General features: G+C 37.2%; 1 protein-coding gene across 1 annotated transcript in view; it reads right to left on the reverse strand.

Annotated features, from left to right (window-relative positions):
* Positions 1 to 16,277, reverse strand: part of USP12 (ubiquitin specific peptidase 12) — a 32,789-nt gene that overhangs the window by 7,345 nt on the left and 9,167 nt on the right. Inside the window, exons 2-6 of the mRNA XM_063149076.1 lie at positions 14,382 to 14,462; positions 8,773 to 8,986; positions 5,560 to 5,786; positions 441 to 517; positions 179 to 262 (exon numbers count right to left, since the gene is read on the reverse strand). Coding sequence (XP_063005146.1) covers positions 179 to 262; positions 441 to 517; positions 5,560 to 5,786; positions 8,773 to 8,986; positions 14,382 to 14,462 — 683 coding nt within the window. The remainder of the gene's footprint in view (positions 1 to 178; positions 263 to 440; positions 518 to 5,559; positions 5,787 to 8,772; positions 8,987 to 14,381; positions 14,463 to 16,277) is intronic.

A 16,277-nucleotide genomic window follows, 5' to 3' on the forward strand; every position in this document is an offset into this window, starting at 1 on the left:
AAGAGACACATTGAATTCTAGCGAGAGAAAGGAAGGCAAGTTACTTTTAAGTGGAAGAAGAGTAGAAAAACTAAGGGGAAAAGGGTGTTCTCTTCTTTACACAGACACACAAAAGCAGTACCAGAGTATTTTCATTGAATGCATGGGTTATGTGTCTCCTTCCCCAACTGTGCTGTACCTTTTATGTGCCTCTTGCTTACTGCGACACTCTTCACAGTAATACTTGTATTCACTGCACAGAGTTTCTGTGTTGCTGAAACCCCTGAGTAAAAAAAACAAAGCTGTAAACATTAATTCTTTAATATGAAATATCCATATAAATGTACAATATCAACAAAACAATACACTTCAATCTACATAAGATAGAACTGGCAGCTTATTTCCTGCTTTCTGGGTAACAGGTAAGGGCAAATCATAAAAATTTGGATTTTTGTGCCTACCTTAAACAGTGAGTGATTGAAGTATTCTGCTCCACATCAACTGAAAGGTCTAGGAAGTCTTCATCCTTGCTGCTTACCTGCATGAAAAGAAGATCCAACAGTACAGACTTAAGACAAATAATACTAATTTACCTCTGTTTTTCAGTACCACATTCTATTGACAGAATGTATCTTTTACCCTATAATACCCTTTTAAAAAATTTTACAAGTAGTCTTTCTATTTCAGAGATTTCTGTATTTTCTCTTTTTTTTTTCAGGAAGGGTGAGGTGTGTATGAGTCTCTGGGTGTATGTAATGCCAGTTCTCTTTATGCTGTGACTTCAGATCAACAATATTAATGCCAAGTTTCTTCTACACCTCACATTTTTCAAAAAAACAGAATCACTGTGATTCTTCTGCTTAGTGCTCTCACTTCTGTTCTTCTCTGACTCCCTTGAACCAAAAGTTATATATTTGCATGTCACAGTGTACCCAATAAACAGCATGAATATTTTGGAGCCTATTCCAGGCTAGACTCATACTCCTAAAGGAGCAGCAGACACTAAATTTGGCAAATGAGAGCTTGGTCTGACACAGGCAGAATAGCAGCCAATTCTCACAAAAATGTAAGAGTAACAAGAAAGTAAAACAGAACATTCTAGAAGTAGAAAATAAATTCCACCACAAACCCTGACAAATGATGAAAAAATCCACAGCTGCCCTGAAAACCAACTATGCTATTGAAGTTTTAAAAACCAGTGATGTGCAACCTTAACTTTTGCCTGCTAGTGTGTCCTCTCTGTATCTAAATATTCTCAATGCCCCTCATGACAATGGTCTCTGCCTAGATACAGAAGTAAATGCTTTTAGAAAAGATACCTGGCTGCAATTTCTTGACTGAATGCAGGAAAAGTGAAATAGGTACAGGGAAATAATGTAAGTTGAATCTTTTAAACATATGAGATTTATGTTCCCTTTTCAACTCAGAAGGGGGAAAAAAAAAAGAGGAAGTGGAAATTTGTTCTCTAATAATCAAGAGATGAGAAACACACAGCTCCTAAGGGCAGTGTACATGGAGAAAAAAAGAAAAAGGCAGATGGTCAAGACAACCATATCTGAGCATTAAGAGCACAGGGCAAATCCAAACACCCAGGAAATTAAGTTGAAAGCTTCTGTTAATACCTGTGAGAAGACTGGGCTCCCACTGTTCTGTCCCTAGTCTTTCCAAGAGTTAAGTGTGCATGTCAAAAAACACCACTAAGTCAGTACACATCATTTCTACTGCAATATTCAGATGCTCAAGTATAATGTTTATACTTTTAGAGAGATCACAGAGCACATATGGAAAACTTCCAGAATGTTTAAAGTGGGAAAAAAAAGCCACCTGCACCTTCAGTGTGCTGTACATTTCCTGCATTCAGGGATGTGTTATGGTTTAGTTGTGTGGTCAATTCTTCAAAATATCCCCTTGCAAATCACTCTTGGAATTATTAGACCTGCATTTATAATACTAAGAACTCTGGTGGAAATCATTGTAACTGGGGATTAGGAATGGCTCAGAAAAAAAAAAAAAAAAATCAGTTCCAGAAAATACTCTGCTGCTGCAGTCTTCAGCTAGGACAGCTGGAATTAGGGAGTCATGTGATCAGTGTTATTCAGACATGCAATTAGATAATTCTTCCTCTTTTGGTCTAATCAAAGAAAATTACGTGAAACAATACAGATTTCACAGGCAGCTCTATCCCACACAAAAGCTGTAAGGGCAATGGAGAGGAGGGAAAGGATGTGTTCTACTTGGTCAAAAAGAGATTGGTACTGAAAACAGAAGTTTGCAAAAGGACAATTTCCATTCTCTGTGATAATATGGCCTTAAAACACCTCACTCAGGTTAGACAGCCCACTGTGCACTTAGGATCATGAGGAACCATTAAAGGCTTCATTGCAAGAATAGCCAAGTGGAATGTTTTCCATTTAGGTTGGTGATTTATAAATTGTTATTCTTAATTTTTAAGATTCTTTGAGCCTTACTATTTGAACAGATTTTTTCTAACATGAACTCATACAGTTTTAATTAAAAAAAAATTAAAAGCCACTCTGGAATCTTACAAGTTTCCCTCCCCCCACTTTTTGTAAAGGTTCTGTTTCAAATAAACATTACTATGCTTAGACTACAATCAGCAATGCTATATATTTCAATCATCTGTAGAATGAAAAAAATGATGGGCATGATCAGAAAACCTCAGCACTTGCAGGATGGAGCCCTGATGTATTCAAAAAGCTGTCTGAGTGGTCCTAACAGGAACATCTGAGTAATAGTGAGGACTTTGGATGCTCCAGAGCTCTGGCTGAAGGGGATGGTGTGCTGTTCCCACGTCAAGGACATCATCTGCACCCACACAGCTCAGATGCACTCTGATGACCAAAGCTGCACAGAACACAAAGCTCAGAAGGCTGAAACTCACAGAATCCATTATTTCCTACACTTGGGGATTTCACTGGCAATGTGAATCTGCTCACTGGCAAAAGAGCTCTTGCAGCTAGAGACCGCCGTGTGTGCTAAAACAGAAAGCAGTTTTAAAAGAAGCTGAAACAAAGTGTGTGACTTATCTTGGTTAAAAAAAAAAAAAAGAGAAATGAAAATCGAGCAGAGCTAAAGGCTCTGTAGGACTCATATGAGAGAGAACACTGGGATTTTCCTTACTGCCTTCTCTCAGTCCAAAGCAGAACTGAGCCAAAGAATTCTATGCCTTGTAGAGTCATTTGAACCCAAGAGCAAGACCATCACCTGGAGACTGATATGGTGGTTTTGACAATTCCCTATATTTCTCTGCAGAAGTACTGGCCACATTTAGCTGTTCAAAATTTAATGAAGCCAATTATAATACTTTCTGATTTACTGTTATCCTTCCTTAAACTATGAGAGAAACCCGTAAAACCAATTAACTTCCAGATAGTTTCTATAAATTAGCCCTAAAATTTACATTCACTTCATCATTCTGCCTCTGTCAAGGAAGGATGAAAGCATTATAAAGAGAAACCACATTAAAAACATGAAAAAACAACTTACAATCCTTTTGTAACATATTAATTTCATAAATTGGCTTAATTCACAACACAAATCTTTGTTAAAGAATCATATCTATGTTCCTTATACTCCACTGTCCGTACTTAAACCGAGGATGCATCTTTAGATAGTTCAGTTTTTATCTTTAAGATGGGCTAATGAAACAGTGCATCTGGAAGGAAGCTCTTTTCCACAACCAGGATAACCAAAATCAGAATAAAATTTTGCTCATTTTACGAACACTGAGGAGGTTTGTCCTATTAGAAGATAATGACTGTCACTTTCAGCAAAGATAGTGACAGTCATTATAAATATAAATATATGCTTTGTATTTAAATATGCAATAATTTTCCAATTTAAATTAAAAATATACTAGGGCTATCGTCTTGTCCTTAAGAAGCAGAAATTCATCCACTATTGCTTGTAATCTTGTATATGAGCTATTTCCAAGTACTCCTAACATTTTAGCTTATATTTCTAAATACAGAAAGAATCTAAATGCCAACAGCTCCTAATAAGCATCAAAACAATCATATATACTCATTATTTTTAAAAATAAGACACTATTCACAGTAATATTGCCCATTTAATATGTCCAAGTGTGTTTCTAAGTGCTCATTTCCAGGTCACTGTGTTTTGGACACAAGCTGACATACTAAAAATACATAACCTGATCAAATAGTTTCCAGATTACTTTGATTATCATCTTGTTCAGCAATAGCTGAATATTTCTATTAGCTACAGCTAATAGAAAAAAAAAAAACCTACGCAGTGTTCGTAGAATTCTCAAAATTGTGACAGACCTGTTAACTAATAAAATATCAGTGCTTTATCAGTGCAAAGAGCATATCAGTGCTTTAAAATTGCATTAAGGACGGTACCTAGATCAAAATCCTGACAGCAGTAATTCATAATGCCACAGTGAGGAAAGGTAATGATGCCAGTTGTGTCAAAAGACTCAGGCTAAACTCATGTTTCAAGGAAAAAAAAAAAAAAGAACAGCTCAAGAACTAGAAGAGAAACAATTGACAGTTGCCAAGAAATACTGATTAGGGAGGGGAAATCTGCTAGAAAAAAATATGGTAGCATGGAATGAGCACCTAAATTACTCATAGTCTGCAGTTACATTATACATGACATTATCAATCTCTTTTCTTTGAAATAAAAGAGATGGGTATTTCTAGAAGACTGAGAAAATTACATGAGAAATATACAGATTTGATGAATTCCTGCCTTCCAACGTCATGCTGACATATCTGCATTACCTAATTAAGTTAAAGAAAATTGGCATGAAGCTATACAAAAACCACAGCCATTTAGCTTTTTACAATCTCTAAGGAACAGACCGTGACAGAATTACTGTAATTTTTCAATTGTGCTGCTTTTACTCTTTCTCAAGCTGGTAAAATCCAATTTTTATGAAATACATTTTTTCTCTTATTGTAGAACCTCTCAAAAATATTTTAGTATAGCATACTCAGAGAAAGAGTTTATTTCTCAGCATGTAGTATTAGAAGAATTCCTGTGGACAGACATTTAGGGAAGGATTACTTTTCATGAACATGAAGGTATATTTTTTGAGAATCCCAGTCTACTATCAAAGTGCCAAAAGCCAACCATTAGTATCTTGATTTCAACAGCTTTAAATTTAAAAACCAGGAATCCATGGAAACTGATTCATAATACTTAATTATGAGATGCATCGGTAAGCACAACACTAAGTTATTTAGACATTAAATTTGAGAAGGACCTCACACCCTTAAATCACAGAGTTTACTTTGTTTAAGAGTACACCACTTTAGAATTTTCTGATCTAAATTTTGAAGGTGATTATGATCACACCGACAAAAAATCCAACTGGGCATTTTCCTAATATTGACCAAATGTCTCTTCCTACAATTCATGCATCGGCTGCGGGAATGTTCTTACCAACAAAGAAAAACCACAAATATTCACACAAACATAAAGATCACTGAAGAAAGGAACTAATATCTTGTTCTGCTGGGAGAAATGAACCGTGAAGCACGCAGCTCTGAAGGCGGCATGTTGGTGTTTACAAAGCCCATGAGAACTTACAGTTTCACAGGTAAGACACCTGGTTTCGTTAGTCAAGGTTCCCTGGAAGATCTCGTGCACCCAGGTGGGGTCTGGGGGGCTGCTGCTCTCACTGTCCACGGTGCCATTGGGCAGGCGCCCGTTCTGCTTCTCCTGCTTCCTCTCCTCCTGCAAGATGTCCGCGATGGTGTTCAAAAGGTAGTTCAGGAACTCGTGTGCATCCTGCTGCATGTAGTTATCAAACAGTTCTGCGAGATAAAACACAAGGCTTACTAAATGATCAGTTAGTGCTGCGCTACAGAAAGGTTTTTAACAGAGTCCGATTTCAAAACCAGTCAAGATTTCACATCTTGAATCATTCACGGCAATACGACACCAACCCAAAATGCCTACATGATAAACTAAGCCAAAAAAATAGGGGGTGGGAAGAGGGGACAGCAAGTCACCTTGCACTGACAGAAATCACTCAGCTGACTGGAATTACCTGAAAACTGAACCATACTGCAAGAAAAGCAGGGCACAAAATTTCAATGGCCCAAACACAGGTGTATATGGGGTGCTGCCAGAACTGGCACAGGTCATTCTGCCCAGCCTCCAGATGCCACTGGATCTCCTACAGAGACTATGCTATCTCTGCCAAGCTTAGGTCAGTGTCTTGGACAACACAGATTCAGTAATAGTTACTTCTTTTCTCTCTGACTAGGAATTGCTAAGAGGAAATTTACCTGCCTATCAATATCCCAAGCTAGTATCACACAAATCTTTTAATGTGCAATTATTTCACTTTGCTGGCCGTCCAAGAATGTTCTAAGAGACAGGTCTTCAGTGTACAGGAGTGGATATATGAATGAAAAAGATACTCAGTGAAGTTCAGGTTTTGAAATACAGGCACTCCAGGGAAGCTTTACAGTCATTCACCTGATGGCATCCAGGAATAAACTTCAAATAGAAAAAAAAGGTGTAAGGTTATTAGCTAAGTAGGGAAACCTTGATGCTAATCTAGGTCATTTGGAGAGGTTAAGTAGTGCAATAGGTCAGGCAACAGTAGGAACCATGTAGTTTATTTAATGAACTACTACACTATTTTTGAGACAAGTGAGTTCAATCTAGCCAATTGCAAGGTCTTTATTTAATCAAGTAAATCAAGGCAGGGCAAAAGCTACAAGTCTCTTGAGGTAAAAGACTTCAGAGGTTCTTCACAGTGTACTACCACAGGCCTGTCAGGGCTTTGTGCCCAGTCAGTAATAAGCATTAACTACAGCAAAGTGAAAGCTACAGATTGCTCATTTTACAATTAGAATAAATTTATGCAAATGTAACAGTACACCTCCAGCTGACTTCAAGCCAGCAGCTGCTTCCCAAGCAATTAAACTTTAAGGTCATTAATAGAGAAACACAGAATTGCTTGGGTTAGAAGGCTTCTTAAAGATTACTGAGTTCCAGCTCCCCTGCTCTGGACAAGGATACCTTCCAACAAGACCAGGTTGCTCAGAGCCCCATCCAACCTGGCCGTGAACACTTCCAGGGATGGGGCACCCACAGCTTCTCTGGGCAACCTACTCCAGTGCCTCACCACTATCACAGATGATAATTTCTTCCTAATCTCTAATCTAAACCCGGCCTCTTGCAGTTTAAAGCCATTCCCCCTTGTCCTGTCCTACACACCCCGGTGAAAAGCTCCTCTCCAGCCCAGAGATGTACAATATATCCATGCTGTACTCAGACATTGCAAATAAAGATGGAGCAGCAGCCTTGGAGTCTGGAATACACTAAGACTGTCTCCTCAGTTATCACCCTGGTATAGCTGATACTGACTGAAGAGACTCTAGACTGGCATTGCACACCTACCTGGCTCTTAAACTAACTCTTCTTTAAGGCTCAAAATTATATACCCTTAATAGCATATATGATACCCGTGTAATTGCAGCCTGAATGTAGCTATTTATTTGTACAAAAGGTGAGAGTATCATCATTAAAAGAGGCCCAAGAATACAAGGGTTGAACTTCTACATCTGACTTCTCTACTGAAGGGTTTCCAATTGCCTTGCTCTGCGTAGAATTTTAGTGGCATGACATAATTACACATTACAAAGAACACTTTCTATAATGAACTTAATGGCTCCTGTGGTTTGCTTTCTGCTTTCCATCTGAATGATTCTCTGCATTTGTTATAACGAACTGTTTCTGTAAATGTATCAAACACAAGCACACTTACCCAAAGATACGTGCCAAAGAAGGGAATGAGTTTTCTGCTCTGCACAGGCAAGTGATTGTACAGCACCCAAGAGATTTTTTTTAACAATATCATTACAGCTCATGGAGTGCATTTGCTGGAAGAGCCATGTCAAACTAGGAATGTCATCATAATATTTTATTTCTTGTTTTTACTACAGAGATAGTCATCATTTAAATGCTTTTTCAGTGTGTATTCATGGTCTTGGAAAAGACTGCAACAGTCTGAACACGTTTATTGCAGCAGTGTTAAGTATAGTACATCATACAGTTTATTTAACTATAGTAATTACTCCTTAAGGAAAAAAAGTTGTATTTTTATAAAAATGTATCCAGATTGAATAGCAGATTACAAGGCTTCATTTATATTTTAACATCAAATAATTTTCTAGAACATTCTGACAAATTAGGCCTGCAGATAAGAAACAAGAAATGTGAAAAATCCCTAGAAATCTCTTGAAATTTAAGATAATGACGACATGTAAAAAATAATTTGCCAAAACTACTTAGTGGTTTTAAAAGGAGGTCAACTACTTTTATATAAATATATATAAATTCTAAGTCAACTTTAAAAAGTGGGGTGGCTTTAATCTAGATTCTTATGGGCAAGTCTTTTCACAGACTCAGTTTGGGAGACTGATTCCTCCATTCAAAAAAAATTTTTTTTAAATAAAGGACAAAGGTTTTACAGTGAATTTTGATTACAAATATTAAACTCCCAGAGAAACAAAATTAGCAAGCAATTTCATAAGCAGATAGTGACAAAATGACAATGCACTTTAGCTCTATTTGAATACACAGAAACAAGGATTCCCTCTCAAAACTGCTCCGGGGTTACACTCTTACCTCTTGTTTATACTACAGCACCAAGAGCACTTTCTATATAGGTACTCAACAGAGCACAAATACATAGGCATTTAGCTGGCATACACTGTGTCAGCTTCAGAATCAAATTATAAATGCTACAATTGTTACACAAGAAAAAGGAAAAAAAAAAGTTACCATTTTCTTTTCGTAATCTTGTTATAAATTTCTTGGGAGGTATTACTCCAACTTTTTTCTTCTGGGTGGCTATACTGTGGAAGAGATCAGCTAAGCATGTAAGGAGATTCTCTTTTTTTCTTGGCTGACTCTTGTAGGCCAAGACTTTGTCTCGAAATGGTCGACAAAAATAAAGTGCCTGGAGAACTGAATTGCAGTAGCACGTGTTCCCGAACTACAAAATAAGAGAGAGATCTGTGAGTTTGCATGGCATTACTGTAGAGAGGTAAAATTAACTCCAAGCTGTAAGAGAGTGCGTAAGCAGAGGTCAACTTTCTACAAATCATTTCTTTCTGACTTTAAGGTAGAAAAACGTATTGACATTGCACAAAGGATTACCAAGTATGCTGTATGTAAGTGCATGAAACACCTAGGCTAATTTGAACAACACTACTTAATTCTGTCTCACTTAAATTTTAACTTATTGGTGATATTTTCTATGTATTTGGGTCAAAATGTTCAAAAAATACCCTCAATGTCACAACTCCCAAAATAAGCTCAGGTAAAAATATCTGTCTACCACACATCAGTCACAACAGCAATGAACATGTACAGCACGACCTTGTACTGCAAAGAAATTCAGCTGAAAATGGAGAGTGCCTCACACACTTCAGGAACTAGATTCTCCAAATCTTAATAGCTGTCATCAGTGTCTGAAATAACTACTTTAACCTGCTCCTACATTTTCAGTTCTCATTCCAGGGTGACAAGATTTGTTTAAGGAAATTTGTGACATGGCCTGCTTAGAATTCCAAGCTATGGCAGTTGGTAGCTTGAAATCAAGATTGCAGGGAAAAGAGAACACAAATGGGATGTGCACACTTTGAAGGAGACAAGCCACTGGACTGAAAGAGGAAAGCAGAATCGCAAGAAAAGCATCCATAACCCACTTTGTACCAGGACAGCCCAGGTGGGACACCCCAGTGTTCCCTCCTCAGACTCCTTCAGGCACCTGAGGTCACTGAGGCTGCCTGCAGCTCCCCCCAGCACTGCAAACATCCCCACCAACCCCGTGAAGGAGCTGTGAGCCATCAGGGGATAAAGCCATCCTAATTTTATGCTGCCATCCTAATTTTAAGCTGCCCTCCTCCAGCGGAACCTATTATCCAACACTGAAAGTGTGGGAAAAATCTTTACGAGGCCTCAGCAAGTAATCCAACCCTTCAGCTGCATTTACAAAACCTGCAAATTGAAGCATCCACTTACTGCACACATTCTGCAAAATGTGGAAATAACATTCAGATTTATGTTACACAGAGACAGCAGCACATCTAGGCAGCAAATTCTGAGACTTTATCATTGTGAGGGGGAGAATTATATAGCAAAGACTGCCTTCAGAGATATTTTAAGAGCAGGTTCCTTCAATAGAGAAAAAGAACTAAAAGTTTTCACACCTTAGGAATAACAGGAAAGTAAATAGTTTTTGCTCTCTCCCAATTAAGACAAACAAGAGCACCATGCAATTTAATTACAAAACTTAAAAATTAATTGCTTTCCTCTATTTTAAACAAATGAAATACGAAGAACTACTTTCTAAATAACCAAGACACACTCAAAGAATAAGTAAGAAGCATATTTTAAAAAATATTAAGATGTCATTAAGGTATCCATATTAAAAAGTGATTAATTTAACATCCATTATTTTTCTTTTTTTAAGCTAGGAAAATGCTTGTATTAGCTTCTTTGTGGTCCAAATCTGCAAATAAGTCAATGAACTTAAGAGGAAAATTGGGGCTTTTTACCTTAAAGGAAGCTGATGAAATCACACAGTGGCTTCAGTCAAAACATTTAATATTGTAAGCTGTTTAGGAGTTTTTAATTAGAAACAGCCGTAAAAAGAGAACTACATTAAAGTGCTAAGAAAGTTCTTAAAATTTAATCAAACTGGAAAACTGCTAAAATTTCTACAGCAAGCGTCAAAAGATGAAAAGCAAGCAAATTAGAATTTTCATAAGATTCCAATTTTAAAAAGGAGCAGTCTGATGATGAATTAATTAGAATGGCAACCATGCAGTGAGAGACAAAATATGAAGACCTCAGAACACTGAACAAAATTCACACTAATTTAATATGAATGTATGTTAACCTACACGCCTGTGAGTATGAAATAAAAGCAACTAGACTAAGTTCATAAAAGGCTTTCTCCAACCAGATTCAGAAACACAGCAGGCAACAGGAGAATGTTTGAAAGCAAACTCCTGAAGAAAATTTAATTAGTTCCCATTTGTTTTATCTCTAAAGCATCAGTCTTTATCACTTTGAAACTCAAAATATTTTTAAAATAAATGTTTCCAATCATGAAATAAAATTTAAAAGGCTGTACCTGTACTATGCAACAAGTGGGAAATGGTTGGGAGGTTTCTGGACTACACAACTCAATTTGCTAAATGAACAAATGCTTTTCTTACCACCAGTATTACTTCAGTTCCCAACTTTAGAGAAACACCCAACACCTGGTTCCAGTCTCCCAAGCTCCCACCACCCACTCACACTCTGCCTTCTAATCCTGGACCTTCAGCACTGGGCTGGGCTGCCAAGAGACACCTTCCTCTTCCTCCTCCTCCTCCCCACCCCAGGCAGCACTGCCCCAGAGCCACAGCACCTGGGAGTCAAGCCCTGCACTGTGGCACTTCATGCCTGTCCAGCCTGCCTCAGAACAGCAGGAGAAAACACAAAAAGACCTTTTTGGGACCATCTTATGCTGTGCATGACTAAGAGATGTAAAAAAAAATCCACATTTTTTCTTTTTTATCTATTCATACTGCTCTTCTGCTCTAAATTCTGAGAAATCAGGTTGTTTCCTTTCAGGAAAATAATGCATTCACTATGTTTTACACACACACACCCCTTTTTTTGATCTCATTTAAATTTTGAAAGCAAAGTTACAACACCCAAACCTATGTGGAGCAATGAGACAGTAGGCAAAACAAAAACACTGTGCAACAAAACCACTGCACACCTATGAACATTTATAATCTTATAGCTTACTCTTCTGATGCACATACAACTGGGAAGAAACGTGGCTGTTGAACCCCATTCAACAAAAAGATTTACAAGAACTTAGATCTGTTTGGAACACTGCTTTTGAGCAGCTCTGGGGTTCCTCCCAGCTCTGATGCACTGGCAGCTCTAACAATTTTTCATCCTTGCAATAGGCCATTTCAGGGAAAAAGATTTCTCCAAAACACATGGCTCCACTGCAAGAGACTGAATAACCAAACCTGCTCGAGAAATCTGGTACACTGCTGAAGAGCTTCCAGAGCAGCTCTCTGAGATTAAAATTCTTATTTCGTCCTCACTGGATAAAATGATTGATGTAATTTGTGAAGCACATAGATTCGAACAGTTTGCATGACTGGACTGAAGAGGGAAAGAAGAGTGATAAGCAGACTTGATGCCCCTGGTCATCCAGACGCATGGGACATCACGCTCCTAATGCTTTCATCTTACCATGTATCTTAGATATTTCCTGCTGATTTAGTGAACAATATTGTCCCTTCAAGTATAAGCTGAATTTTCCATTCCCATAAACCATCTTGTCTTCCATATGTTTCCCATAATTGCCCTTTCTTAGGTCTTTTACCTCTCAAATTGCTCCTTCAGCACATGCTCTGAACAATCCCTGGATTCTACCACAAAGCTGGAAAAGAGGTAAGACAGGGCTTTTGCCTCCTCCTCTTTTATGCTACATGTGGAAAATTGACAGATCTCTATTTCAGGATTGTCATCTTTATCTAAAATGCTTTTCTGTATTCCAGACACTTTGAATGGCCACCTATCACACAGTTAGAAAAAAGCTATTGACTTCCACATTATTTCCTTTTTTCCCACTACCCTGGAGAAAGTTAGGACAAACAAAATCAATAAACAAATTAGAAAAACTTAGCAGTAAATGTTAATAAGCCTCTAGGAGATTCACTTCCTGTAATTGCTACAATAAATTAGAGAAATCAATGAAGGCAAAAACTGTGATTTCTATCACTTCTCAATCTAATAGCACTAATTTATTATCTAATTATCTAGTATTTCTTTTCATTATCTCTGTCATTCTTTCTAGTCATTGGCCATAGTTACTTCCTCTTTTCCTGGCAGATTTACATGCTGCAAGTTCATTACACATTTATGGTCTGTATGTGCTGTGTTAGTAAACACAACCTGCAGAACAAACCTGAAAACCATTCAGGCATCAACATCATAGAATTTCCTTTCCCATCACTGTACCTGAAAACCAGCACCAGCATGCCATAAACATAATGAGATCCCATTTTATTATTTGTTACAATTCAAAGAATTTTAGCCCATAAAATTTTATTGTTTGAAGCTAAAATAAGCAAAAGTCCTGTAGAACACAGAAAATTAAAAGCACTCTGATATATTGTAGCTGCCTGCCTCTTAAATGAGTGCAATGACACACACCCACTCAAATTTCTACTCCCCCTTGAGTACAAAAAGCCAGAATTTGTTGATCTTCATGACATATTAAGAAGATTGTCCTTTACTGAACCTTCTCTTAAGGGTAAAAACTATGTAAAATTTTAAGATTAGGTGTACAATACAATTTCACCGTTAAGTCTTAAATCCTCTCTGGACTTGTACAAGAAATTAGGAAAACAGTTCATCTGTCAACAGAGTAACAGATTTGAGAAAACCCTGTCACTGGAAAAACGGAAAGCCTCAGCTCAGCTGCAGAACTGACAGGCATTAACAATGAAACTGCTGCATCTCCTCTTTGAGAGAAGTAACCTGGGGGCTTTGGCAGCTTTCATGAGAAAGGAAAGGAATCACTTGAATTTAAGAGATGGTGTTTTGAGATGCATGGAAGTCAGCCTGTCAGTGTTTACTGACTCCAGAGTGCATGTTCAGACTGCAGACTCTCAAACCAGGTCAGTGCTAAGCACCTGGAGGTAGAGACACATGACAGCAACAGGACAAGTTTTAAATAATCAGTTCCATTAAGAAAAGCAAGACAATAGCTCTGGTTAAATCAACCTGTTTTAACTATGCCATTTCTGAAGCCCAGTTAATTTAATATTTCACATCAGTATAATTCAATTTCTAACAAGATACACTTTTCATCCATAATATCAGAAATTAAAGTTTAAATCATTCCTTAAAAATAATTATTGATTCAAGCAGTCCAATATATTTTTTCTGTGTCCCTCTTTGGGCTGTATTTTTTTTTAATCTTAATATAAATACTTCCTAGCATCATAGTCTTTCATAAGATTTTTTTTCTTTTAATGTATTTATTTTACTTTATTGGCACATTATGAACAACAAGCTACGTACTTTAAATAGCCTTCTTTATGACTTACACATTTTAATAACATTAAAGTGATGTAAGAATTACTCTACGACTAATAAAATTAAATAAAAGTATTCAATAGAGAGCCCATTTTAGCAATCCAGTAGCATATTTCAACAAATACACTAAATACTGAAACACATTTCAATAGTATGAATATTCAGTGATTATATCTTTCAGAATTTTAAGTATTCACTCATCCCAGTCTTGTTTAACCAATCCATTCCTGTCCTTCCAAAGCAGTAAGTTACAGACTGAGACTCACATTAACCAAACCAAAGTAGTGCTCATTGACTGGGAATTGTTCCGGACCAATCTCTTTCTCCAAAGCTGAGGCATTGGCGCCCTAGGAAAAAATCAAAAGCAGCAAAATATTAGTGTGGCAACAGTGAAAACAGCTGTGGAAAAGAGTTTTTCAGCAAGGATAAACAAACAAAACTAGGTAACCATCCATTAAAAAAACCCTGCAAAACACCTGATGACAACTAAAAGTTACCTTAAGACATGTTTCCAAATATTTGCTGTTCAAAAGCATCTTAAGGTTATACACTTTTTATGTATTTTCACGCAATTACACTGCTTCAATGTTCTTTACTTATTATTTCCAGAGTCAAATTACTTTAGTAACACTTGCACTAATGCAAAGCAGGTCAGACACAGGATGCAAGGCCAACTGGTGAGCTCCTTCTAAGAAGAGTAATTTTCATACTGTAAAGCACGTTCCAGAAAAAGTTAAGAGATGCAGATTGTTCACAGGAAGCAAACAGACTGGTCTGATTCACCTACACTCAAAATATAAGTTGTTCAAAGTGCTTTGCTAAATGCCTTGAACTTTGTAAAACTAAAAGAAAATGCGGAACAGCTAGTGATGGTGTGCATTACAAATGCTGCAGCCTTTGCCCAAAAATCTGTTTGGTCTGATCCTCAAAAAGAAGTCAGAGAATGTTTCTTTGGTTACTCTGTGGCTGCTGACTGAACTGATGCAGTAAACACTGTGTTTCAAAGAAAAGCATTGTTTTCTTTTTTTATTTAGAGACAGAAAAGCTTGTATGCTGGAAAATTCAGAGAACATAAAACCCCTAGCTTTGGATGAGCTCTTACATAGATTGCTTTTAGAGAAATGGAAATGTATACAACTTTTTACACTCAACAAAACTGGTATCTATATATCTATATCTGTTTGTATATATCCTCAGTGAGACTAATACATGAGCATGAATACTCCAACTGGTCTAAGTGCAGCTAAAACAGAGGATAATACACAGCAAAGAACCTTAAAACCAGGCGCAACTCCATCCCAACAAGGTCATTTTTTACACCCAAGATATAGCAAATAGCCATTACATGACATATTACAACAATCAAATTACATCAAAATCATGGACTGCATTAAAATCAGCACACAGTATTGCACAGATTAATTACAGACAGGGAGAAGTGAAACAGAATGAATATTAGAACTGTGTTAAAATGTATACCATTAAAATGAAATGATGATGTGGCATGGCACTGCAGGACTTTACACAAACTACCTTAGCAGTTCTGAAACTGGAAGCATGTGCTCAAAGGCCCATGAGGAGGTGACAACTTTAACAGAATAGGGCAAAAGCCAGGAAAATTCCATGCTTGACACAACACAGTTCTGCTCCATTCATAGCACAGCCCTGGCTGCTGTCATCAGTCACATCCCTTCCAATTACCCAGCTTGATAAAGCCTCTCCTTTCCTGAGGATTTAACTGCAGGGCTTATTACTTTAGAAGGTGTTTTCAAATGGAGATTAGAGTGGCGAGGAAAAGGGGTATAAACCTTCATTTAAGATTAAAGCACTCTGAGATTCTGAATATTTAGTTTTGCAGCCTTATTTAAATGCGCCCACAAACTCCAGCAAGGTGAGTATTAAAAATAAACTATGAAAAAGACGGAACTGTGGGGGACTTTTACATTATTGCTAAAATCTCTACCTCTTTAAAAATAAATTCAAGAGCAGGTTTAAGGAAATTCTTTCTCTTTTCAAAGCCAGGGTGGAGTAGCTACTTAACTCCATCTTTGAAAGGTAAATATTATGCTATAAACATTGATGTTTCTGTTTGTGCAGACCTGAACACTGTATTTAGTTTTGTAGCACAATAAAGGTCTGACTTGGCAATAAGAAAGACATGC

This window comes from Melospiza melodia, chromosome 2 (genome assembly GCF_035770615.1).
Source record: "Melospiza melodia melodia isolate bMelMel2 chromosome 2, bMelMel2.pri, whole genome shotgun sequence".
Classification (NCBI taxonomy): Eukaryota; Metazoa; Chordata; class Aves; order Passeriformes; family Passerellidae; genus Melospiza; species Melospiza melodia.